General features: G+C 37.4%; 2 protein-coding genes across 2 annotated transcripts; both read right to left on the reverse strand.

Annotated features, from left to right (window-relative positions):
* Positions 1-3,346: 3,346 nt before the first annotated feature.
* On the reverse strand, positions 3,347-4,562 carry foxd7 (forkhead box D7). Its single transcript, XM_056451034.1, has one exon. It carries the CDS (start codon positions 4,282-4,284, stop codon positions 3,358-3,360), a length of 927 nt encoding a protein of 308 aa, XP_056307009.1. The 5' UTR covers positions 4,285-4,562; the 3' UTR covers positions 3,347-3,357.
* Positions 4,563-8,330: 3,768 nt separating this feature from the next.
* LOC130221143 (heat shock 70 kDa protein-like) lies at positions 8,331-11,033 on the reverse strand. Its single transcript, XM_056453490.1, has 2 exons — positions 10,910-11,033; positions 8,331-10,454 (listed from the first exon to the last, which is right to left on the reverse strand). Exon 2 carries the CDS (start codon positions 10,436-10,438, stop codon positions 8,507-8,509), a length of 1,932 nt encoding a protein of 643 aa, XP_056309465.1. The 5' UTR covers positions 10,439-10,454; positions 10,910-11,033; the 3' UTR covers positions 8,331-8,506.
* Between the last annotated feature and the right edge of the window lie 582 nt (positions 11,034-11,615).

Raw genomic sequence — 11,615 nt, forward strand, 5'->3', positions numbered from 1 at the left:
ACAGGAGACCTGCACGAGCTGGTACAGCCTTTGAGGAATGATTTTAACCATCCTGTTTAACTTGGCACGAGGAAACAGGTACAAGCAGACCTTTAAACCGCCCGAACCTGCTCGTTCTGTCCCTTGTAAAAGCAAACCGTATCAGAGGGTAAAATATGAATTATAATACGTCATTGGCAATAAAGCTAGGGTCTCAGGCGAGCTCTGCTGGAGGGTGTCACATAAATAGCAATTCATCACCATCACAATATTATTAACATGCTTAATGTGACACTGATGGAGCGTGAAGTGCAGTTTTCACAGATGACGTATTCAATTTCAGACCACAAATGTAGCGCTCATGTTATGATTTCGGTCTTGGTACGTGAAATTACTTATTTTGTTTTAGGTTATGGGGCTTAGAGGGTCATTTGACTGGAGAAAATGTCTCGCAGATTGTTTTTGAGGATTACAAACTGTGGCAGCTGGGAAAGAAGATAGTGTTTAAGTAATATGTGGGAGCTGGGTCACACATACTGTATGCTGCGATGATCTTTGTGGAAATAAATATTTGTGTCTGTATCTCTTTTGGGACACAGCTAAATAGAGGCAGTTATTCAAAGCCAACAACAGCAGTCTCTCCATCTACTGCATGAAAAGAGTCTGTGGGCGATCTAAAGACAGCTGTACGCGTTTACACGAATGAATTTTCTTTCTTTCAACTCGTGCAAAGACACACTTCTTTTGTTTCCTTTATTTTGTCAGGTGCAGGAAATTTTATCTTAGGTTGGCCGTAGCTTTGAATGTGTTTCTTGAACGTTTTCCTCCGTTTATCAAAGGTGCATGAAGCGCAGCACAATAACGAGCATATGGTTATCAACCTCAGGGCCCAGTTGCTTAAACGAAGAGAAAAAAGACGGCAGGCAAGAAACAAAAAAATGCCTATTAGACTTTAAATGCCCTCATAGATAGATAGATAGATAGATAGATAGATAGATAGATAGATAGATAGATAGATAGTGCTCAGCATATATGAGTACACCCCTCACAATTTATTTGTGTTGAATTTAAACAAACTAATTAAATTTAACAATGTTCAACTTAATTTGTTTGTTTAAATTCAGCCCAAATAAATTGTTTACAACCACTTAACGTAAAAAATTTAGTAAATCCAAGGAATCATCTTTGAATAATTTTTTTCAGTGTACATTAGTCAGTACTGAAGCCAAATCAGGAGCTAATCTAACAAAATAACTTAAGATAACGGTCCAAAAAAATAGTAGCCAAATTTTTTATAGAAAATGGTTAATAACATTTTCAAAAAAAAAAAAAAATAGCTAAAGTCAAGAGAAACAAAACATATACAATATAGTTGAAATGTTGTAGTTTGTATTTTTTTTTTTGCAATATTTTGTATGAATCTAATTGTACTTTTTCATTGATGTTATAAAATGATATAGAACATAAAGATGTTCTGTGATTAAAATATTGTTTTAATAAATATAAAATAATACATCTTTAATAATAAATCTGTTTTGTTCAAATGCACCAAGATAGATAGATGAATGAATGATATTAAGGGCCTAAATTTTAAAATACGCATTTTATAAAGAGACCATTATAATTGTAGTCTTTTTACTTGTTATAAGTGCCATTTACTAAACGTTGGCTTAATCATAAAAACAATAATAATATCAACCGGATGTGTCATAAAACAACAATTCAAGCTCACACAGAAACCAATAATAACATATTTATAGATGATTGGTTTTGAATCCGATTTGAAGTCCTCATTAAATACACACTGTCCCGACTATTTTATTTGTTAAGAATATTTGTTGAGAATATTTTTTTCCATGTGTCTAGGCCTGACTGAAGCAATTCTGTAACTCAATAATAATTATACACACACACTTTAAATAAATATAGATCTTATTAAATCTGCACAGAAAATAGGATCTGTACATTAGTGCATGATGGTGTCATTCTAGATCTAGATTTTCCAGTAGAGACCAAATTTTAGATGACAAATTGACAATTTATCAGTTTAGAGAAATGTAGGCTAACTATTATAAAATTAACCAAAATCTGTTAAATCGTTTTAAGATAAAGGTCCCAAGCTGGAAAAAAACAATAATAATATAATATTAATAGGATATGCACCTGAGCATGGTGCACATGCAGCTGTCAAGACCCTGCTGAGCGTTTTGTGTTGATTATATACAATGTGCGCTCAGATGGAAATCTGCTCATTGCTCAGGCGAGATCCTGTATATTTGCAAAGCGCATTTGATACTGATCCGGTTGATTATTTCCGCTCAACAAGCTTAGACAAATAAACGGACACAAATGGACACGTGTTGAGCTTCTAATTTCTTAAGCTAATTCATGATAGAGATATAAATGAACAGCTATTTAGGTCCATGCAGCCTGTCTGTGGTTTTCACATTAGATATCTGCCAAAACATTTTTTTACGAAGTTGCAATAAATATCTCCTGAGCACGCGACATATGCCATCCAGAAACTAAACAAATTTAATGAAGTTCGTTTTTTCTAAATATTAGACAATAGCCTGAGAATAATGTTGCTGGTTATGATGTTTTATCCAAAAGTAAAATACAAAAGAAGGCTAGATGTTATAAGGCTCCAAATAAATAATCCAAACTATATCTAAAAGGGCCTGATTATTAACAGTTTTTTTTGCATCAAATGTTAAATGCACATATGTATACTATGTATAATTTAACAGAGGAAAGCACTGAATTTAAATATCCTATTTGGGACATTATTGGTTTATGTCTGATTTACGTTAGAATTAATATATATGATTTATTCCATTCGTGCAAGAAGAATTTGTACTATAAATTAATTAGGATGATTCTAATTCGAAATGAAAGCAATCAATAGGTCTCCTGATTTAGGCTAAATGTGAAGAAATGAGTGAGACGCCTATGCAAAAAAGTGTCAAATTGTCACTATTTACAGCATATTCGATTACATTTTTTACAGACTTTTTTTCTGGTTGTGGTTATTCAGAAAGCAGACTCTGTCCTTGCCAAATTAGGAATAAATTAAGAATAAGACATTTGTGGTCCTTTTTAAAATGTCAGCTTTATTTCCGGCCAAACGCGAAAAGGAAATTCGTCACTTAAATAGTTAAAACATTCGGTTTAATCATTACGGTAAAATAACATGCATGAATAAACACTTTCAGCATGTAACAGAAATATTTCACTAGATTAATTCCTGACCGAAAACTAACTGAGAAGTTCGTAAAAATGTCTGCAAACATTCGACGCGATTATCTACACTTTTACACCTCGGGATAAATGAAATAATTCCTGAGAATTAATAGTTTTGTGTCCGGTTATGCGCTGCTAGTCATTGACGCTAGCCAGATGTCTGTGTTTAGTGGATAAATCCACGTGGCTGTGAGCGTTTTGCAGCTTCTGGTACTCGTACTGAAAATTGAGCACCCGGGGGAAGCCCACGGGATTGAAGAGAGCTGCTGAGGATGCGTATGGAGAGGTCGGGGCCATTGCGCAGGCTAGGCCAGGGGTGACCGGCTCCATGGCCACTGTTTGTGACTGTGGGAAGGATTTGGCTGCCACAGAGTTTCTGGAGAAGAGAGTGGACAGAGCCGGTAAAATGCTGCCAACAGGTGGAACACCGATGTGTTGATGGAAGCCATACGGGTAGACATCTAGAGCTGGTAGGTGCGCGCAGGACGCGCTGAGCCCGTACGCGCCGTAACTGAGGTTCGGAAAACCACTCGGCTGCAGCGCTTGGTCTTTGAACACGCCAAATTTAAAGTGCTGCCGTTTAAATCGCTTCCTTCTTCTAAGGAAACTTCCATTCTCAAACATATCCGATGAATTGGGATCCAGAGTCCAGTAATTGCCCTTCCCGGGATTACCCGGCTCGCGAGGCATTTTCACGAAGCAGTCGTTTAAGGAGAGATTGTGGCGGATGGAGTTCTGCCAGGCCGGGAACTTCTCTCGGTAGTACACGAACCGGTGGCTGATGAAGTCGCATATCTCGCTGAGGGTGAGACGCTTCTTCGGGCTCTGGAGGATGGCCATGGTTATCAAAGCAATGTATGAATAGGGCGGTTTCACCGAGGTGCTTTTGCTCGAACTTGACGGACATATGGAAGATGGGACCTGGTCCTCCTCGTCCTTATTATGGACCTGGTCGGATGCAGAGAGAGCCGAAGTCGAAAGATGCTCGTCTGCAGACTCTTTGCCACCTTCTCCAACCACGTCGACAACGAGGTCATCCATTAAATCTGTGTCCAGGGTCATAATCCACACGTTGGAGATGCGAGACGGCTTCTAAAAAAGCAGATGGTCACGCGCGAGTCTTAAATTCACAGGAAGGGCTGCTCCTGGCTCCCGGAAGATTGATTATAAAGAGACGAGCACGCTAACAACACAAGATATAATTTGGCCACACAGGAATCCTGGTCATTCTAGCGCAGGAGGTCTGGAGAGCTGTGTATGCAGCAATGTCCATCGTCCACTCCAACGCAACTGGATTCCTGCAGCTGTTCGGGAATCAGATGACGATGATGTCATGACGAGGTTCTCAGGAAGAAGCTCCACTCCAATGAAAACAGGGCAACTCTACCAGGTTCTGCCCGCACAAGAAAAATCATGATGGATATCACAGTGATTAATACTGTACTGTATATTATGTTTAATCTCTATAGCCGCTCGACATCAGATATGATTTTTTAAAATTGGCAGAACATAAATGGGGGATTAGCATCCACTAAAGAAGTTAATTATCTCACCAGTCTACTAACACCAACGATTACATTGTAGTTTATCCTCTTTTCATTTATATTTTCCGTGTATTTAAGCTATAGGCTACTGAATATTTTTGATGAAACATATTTTATTTTCAAATTATGAAATCAACGATGCAGGACTTCAAGTTTAGTTGAGTTCATCTAAATAATTTAGCAAGCAATTTAGGACAACACCTGACTTCACAGCATTTATATTTGCTAAGTGATTATTATCAGTGTTTTAGTTAATATTCATTTGTATTATTTGTATATCTAATCGTTTATATTATGTCGTAAAATAAATTAACATATTATGCTTTTAAATAACATTATAATTATAGTAACTATAATAATAGCTATAAATGGCAAATCTATTGAAGATCATTATTTTGAGGTCAAATTTTACTTGACTGTATAAATCATATTTGTTAATTATAATAAAGAAATAATAAAAATAGTGCAAATGCGAAGCTCAAAAGATTTTAGATTATTCATATATATATATATATATATATATATATATATATATATATATGTGTGTGTTTGTGTGTGTGTGTGTGTTTATATATGTGTGTGTATATATATATATATATATATATATATATATATATATATATATATATATATATATATATATATATATATATACACACACACACTGAAAAATTATATTAACAATTAATCATGACAACATATGTTTTTAGTTCATTGTAACTTATAAAATTAAGTTAAAACATGATTAACTTGGTTTAAGTTATGCAAGCAGTTTTAAGTCAGTTTAACAAAATATAAGTTCAATGGACTCATAAGGTTAATTTGATTCAGCTTAAAAAATTAAAGCAACCAGGATTTTTGTTTACAATGTGTAGCTATATATAGACATACACAAAACGTTTTATAGTAATGTATAACAATGTGCCGTAACATGTGCAAAACCTGTCGCCAAATACCTTGAGTTTCCCATTGCGCAGTTTTCTTTAAGGATATGGAGAAAATTATGTTTATCATATAAAATTGACGGGTCGTTCAGATGAAAGAGAAACGTTTTCGCTCGTATTTGGCTGCTGAAGGCCGCCGGTGTTTGTTTTAATGATGGAGCTCTTTGTTGAGGATTTCTACATTTCCTGCCCATATAATCTTATTGATACCGGAGCCCACCGAGCGTATAGAGATGACGTGGGTGGGCATGATTTCACAAATCTATCGCGCATGTCTTCAGATTGGAAACAGGCCGAGCGAGAGGAATGAATAAAAGATGGTTTTCTAAGCGAAAAGGGGGTAATAACACAAACCCGACGCGGCAGTCCCACAGATAATAGACTTTAATGTGGTATTCATGGCAGATGTGATGTTCCTACACAACGCGGCCATCGGGAATAGGTTATAAATGCGACTTGGCAAAGTAAAAGGTCTACATTAATTCATAATTATTATGGTTTTTATATGGTCGGCGATATCCAATTTAATGTCAATACATGCCAACATTATTGTGTTTTATCTAAGTCTAATCTTTTTTTCGTTTCTTTTATTGTTGTTTATATAAAGCACTTTGAGTAACCATTGTGTATGAAATGTGCTATATAAATAAACCTGCTTTGCATTGTATCACAAACATCTTAGAATAATTGTAAAAATATGTTTTACAAATTACAAATTAGGCTATATTTACAAAAGACTATCACATTGTTTGCAATAAAAGTAATCAGAATTAGCATTTTTCATGTTGCTTCATTATTGAAACTAACTTATTTGAAAACGTATTTTAAAAAGCGTTTACTATAACCATTCTCCATTACTATAACAAGTGTGATCTTTAGTATCGTAAATTATTCGTTATGTTCACATTTGTCCTTTTATCGCCGCAGCATGCTAATCGACATACAGGCTATTTTAATTTATTGCAAATTAAAACGGGTTGTGAGAATTAAAGGACAGAGCGACTTTTTACAATCAAATATTTTAAAATTTTTAATTAAGAAATTGTTGAAAATAGGGCAGATGCTAGGCAATAAAGATTGTGGCAAAAAACCATTTTCAGAATGTGAAGACTTCCAAGGCATTTATCAAACGCAGCCTACCATAGTGTCAATACAATAGCCTAAATCCAATTTATGGGCTACTTCTGTAATGTACGCTTAAGTGTTTAAAGTAATCTTTTCGTAAAAAGAAAAATTGGATAAAAATATTACTGAAAGGTTTTACATAGCAAAAACGAGCCTGTATTGTGTTTTCAACTACATAGAAGGCATACTTGTTGTGTATAAGCTAAATAGCTTTGGTCAGTTTTTCACAAAAACGAATTGATTATTGTACATATTGATTGGTCAAAACTTGCAGTCTTTTGTTCAAAACAACTTACTAACTTGAGGTCATTTTGTCCATTTGCCCTCAAATAAATGTTAGTTTTGTGCAGATGGTTTGAATAAGAGAGTAAATTGTAGAAAAACAAGAATAAAAGTGTTGACCTTGAAGCACACTGACGTCTTGAAGCACTCTGATGTCTGCAGCCTTGACGGAAAAACGCCTCAGACTAAATAAACAGCGTCATCTTGTGGCAAAATTTGTGCACTGTTGTGGAGAACGTGTTGTGGGTTAAATGTTACAATGATAATATTGAGAATATTCTTTTTAATATATTGTCAATAATCATAATGTTCCCGATGTACAAATTTGTTCTACAAATATGCTGTATAAGCTATATAAATATTTGCTAAAATGACCTAAATGGACCAATATAACATTGCATCTGAATTACCTTTTTAAAAAATTTTCAGCTTTATAAAAATAAAAGTAGACTATAAAAATAAAAATATATGCTGTGAAATGCTAAATGGTATATATACGATTTTAAAGACAAAGAAACAGGTGTGACGTCACAGTTAGTTCATTTTGCTCTGTCAGTTTTGTACACTGTTGACACATGCAGTTTTCACCTGAAATGTTACATACTGAGATAACAACTCAATGAAATTCAAAGTATTTGTTTTTTTATTACTTATTTAGTTATAATGATGTGGACACCTTATGATGTCCTCATAGGCATGCTAATGTAACTTTTTAGTCCCACTTTATAATAAATTAAATTATAACAAAAGGTGGGTTAAGTTTTAAGGGATGGTCAACAGGCTAATTACAGAAGTTAATTACAGATATAATTACATGCAATTATCTAATCAATCATAAGTACAATGTAAAAATCGCAATTTCAGTGTAAGTACATAAGTACATAGTTAAGGCCACCTATTATAAAGTGGGACCCACATTTTTATCATCATGGCCTAATTTATAAACCCTAAAATTATTATTTGTTAATGTTTGCCAGCATTTTCATGTGAAAAGGCAACCTAGTGTATAATGTTTTGCCATTTGTTGATCAGAAAAAATATGTAACCATGAGCAAATTACTTTTAAAGAGTCATTTCAGTGCACATGTCATGACTGCAAAAAGAAACCATATGACCACACTTACTGAATGAAAACACATTTAATTGTTGTTCTCATGTACAAACACTTTATTAATAATTTTCTTTTTTTTTTACATAAAAGTTGTATGAAATCATAAAAAAGTCACACTTTTATTTACATAACAATATACACATTCAATAAATTACAGTAGAGAATGGTTATTAAATAGCAACAGAAATACAAGAGCAGCAATGTTGTGTAAAAATATCTTTGATCAAAACATTAAGGGGATTCTGACTGACAGACGACATTCATGCGAGTTCATAACTTTAATCCACCTCTTCAATGGTGGGCCCCTGAGCGCTGGCTCCTGATGCGCCACGTGCCTGAGCTCCGCATCCTCCAGCTGGCATCCCTCCCTGATAGAGTTTAGAGATGATTGGACTGCAGACTTTCTCCAGCTCCTTCAGCTGATGTTCGTACTCCTCTTTATCCGCCAGCTGGTTGTTCTCCAGCCAGCTCACGGCTTCATTGCACTTCTCAATAACTCTCTTCTTGTCCTCCTCGCTGATCTTGCCTTTCAGGTTCTCGTCTTCCACGCTGTTCTTCATGTTGAAGGCGTAAGACTCCAGAGAATTTTTGGCAGAAATCTTCTCTCTCTGCAGATCGTCTTCAGCTTTGTACTTGTCAGCCTCCTGCACCATTCTCTCGATCTCCTCTTTGCTCAGCCTGCCCTTGTCGTTGGTGATGGTGATCTTGTTCTGTTTACCGGTGCTTTTGTCCGCCGCCGACACATTTAGGATCCCGTTGGCGTCAATGTCGAAGGTCACTTCGATCTGCGGGACGCCACGTGGTGCAGGTGGAATTCCTGTCAGCTCAAATTTGCCCAGCAGGTTGTTGTCTTTGGTCATGGCTCTTTCTCCCTCGTACACCTGGATCAAGACGCCGGGCTGGTTGTCGGAGTAGGTGGTGAAGGTCTGGGTCTGTTTGGTGGGGATGGTGGTGTTACGCTTGATGAGGGCCGTCATGACTCCACCTGCGGTCTCGATACCCAGAGACAACGGGGCCACGTCCAGCAGCAGCAGGTCCTGCACGTTTCCAGAAGTGTCGCCCATGAGGATGGCGGCCTGCACCGCAGCACCGTAAGCCACCGCTTCATCTGGGTTGATGCTCTTGTTCAATTCTCTGCCGTTGAAGAAATCCTGCAGAAGCTTCTGGATCTTTGGGATTCTTGTCGATCCACCAACCAGCACGATGTCGTGGATCTGAGCCTTGTCCATCTTGGCGTCTCTCAGTGCTTTCTCCACAGGATCGAGTGTTCCCCTGAAGAGGTCAGAGCAGAGCTCCTCGAACCGAGCTCTGGTGATGGACGTGTAGAAGTCGATGCCCTCGTACAGAGAGTCGATCTCAATGCTGGCCTGAGAGCTGGATGAGAGCGTCCTCTTGGCTCGTTCACATGCGGTTCGCAGCCTCCTCAGGGCCCTCTTGTTCTGACTGATGTCCTTCTTGTGCTTCCTCTTGAACTCTTCCACAAAGTGGTTCACCATGCGGTTGTCAAAGTCCTCACCGCCCAGATGAGTGTCTCCAGCGGTGGCCTTCACCTCAAAGATGCCGTCTTCAATGGTCAGGACGGACACATCGAAGGTGCCCCCGCCCAGGTCAAAGATCAGCACGTTGCGCTCTGAGGATTTGCCTTTGTCCAGGCCATATGCGATGGCTGCAGCCGTGGGCTCGTTGATGATGCGGAGGACATTCAGTCCAGCGATGACTCCAGCATCTTTAGTGGCCTGTCTCTGGGAGTCGTTGAAATAGGCAGGAACTGTGATAACCGCGTTGGTCACCTTCTGCCCCAGGTAAGCTTCCGCAATCTCCTTCATCTTCACCAGGACCATGGAGGAAATCTCTTCAGGATTAAAGGTCTTGTTCTCTCCTTTGTGTTCCACTTCAACTTTTGGCTTTCCTCCATCACTGACGACTTTGAAGGACCAGTGCTTCATGTCAGACTGCACTACCGGGTCATCAAACCTCCTGCCGATCAGCCTCTTGGCATCAAACACTGTGTTGTTGGGATTCATGGCCACCTGGTTTTTAGCTGCGTCTCCAATCAGCCTCTCTGTGTCTGTGAAGGCAACATAGCTGGGTGTTGTTCTATTGCCCTGGTCGTTGGCGATGATCTCCACTTTTCCATGCTGAAACACCCCCACACAGGAGTAGGTGGTGCCCAGGTCAATGCCAATAGCGATTCCTTTTGCAGATGACATGCTTGATTTTAAGAAACTGCAGAAAAAAAAAAATCAACAATTAGAATTAATTTTATATTTATACAAATAACTGTGCAAAACATTATATTTTAAAGGATTTTTTTAGTCAACAAGTGATATTCTCTTAATAACTAAGCTATTAGTTATACAAGTAAAACACTAATTTTCTTTTCTTTTGTAAACAACAATAAAACAAACTAATTAAGGACATTTGTTTGTATATATGGTTATTATGCTCATATATAATAATGTCAGCAACATAAAGTAAATAACAATCTGTTTGTTTTTATCCTCATTGTGAAAACAGGTAATATAACTTTCTAGTAACCCTATATTAAGATGAACATAGGCAGTCCACGTGTAAAAAAAAAATATATATATATACGAAATTAAATATTTGACATTAAGTACACTATAGCCTTTAAATATATATATTTGATTAGCCCAAAGATAAAATATATTGAGACTTACCGTAGAGTAGATTCTTCAATATAACGAATAAACACCTCGTCGCGGAAAAAAGTCCTGTCAGGCTGCTCTTTTCTTCTTTAACAAGTCGCTTCTCTTCGGTTGAGTTTCTCTGCTGTCTGTCTTTCGCCCTTTAAATACAGCAGAGCGCGCACCCGTTCAGACTCTACACTGTTCTGGAAGCCTCCAGTGAATTCGACCAATCAAAACACAGTAGGCAGTCGCGTCACTTCAGCTGTCATCAAGAGGAGCCGCTGAGAGGAATGTTGTGGACGCTTCCAGAGATTTTACTGTGAAATACGCTAAACAGCGGTCAATAAAATACAGAGAGATTTAAGATGTTATTCGTTTCCACATTTGAGTGCTTTATCACACTTATTACAGGAGGAATGTTCGAGAGATTCCGTTTGTGTGGTGTGTAGGTTTTCCCAGTTGCTATGAATGAACAAAATAAAATGGTAAAATGTTTGAAAGATTCAGTAGAAAATTTGCCATTTAAAATCTTGCTGAAATGTTTTACAGTAGCAAAAACGATCTGTGTTGTTTTCAGCCACATAGAAGGCAAACCTGTTTTATATAAGCTAATAGCTTTGGTCAGAATAGTCTAACGTTTCAACAAAACTAATGGATATTTACTGTAGTGTTTTGATTGGTCAAAACCAATACTTGAGTTTGTGATTGCAGTCTTAACTGTTTTGTAGTGTTCAAA

The sequence above is a fragment of the Danio aesculapii genome, chromosome 3 (genome assembly GCF_903798145.1).
Source record: "Danio aesculapii chromosome 3, fDanAes4.1, whole genome shotgun sequence".
NCBI classification, from domain to species: domain Eukaryota; kingdom Metazoa; phylum Chordata; class Actinopteri; order Cypriniformes; family Danionidae; genus Danio; species Danio aesculapii.

What these genes read in the sequence shown, in the direction of transcription:
- foxd7 (XM_056451034.1), bottom strand. Translation starts at nt 4,284, where the DNA reads ATGACCCTGGACACAGATTTAATGGATGACCTCGTTGTCGACGTGGTT.
- LOC130221143 (XM_056453490.1), bottom strand. Translation starts at nt 10,438, where the DNA reads ATGTCATCTGCAAAAGGAATCGCTATTGGCATTGACCTGGGCACCACC.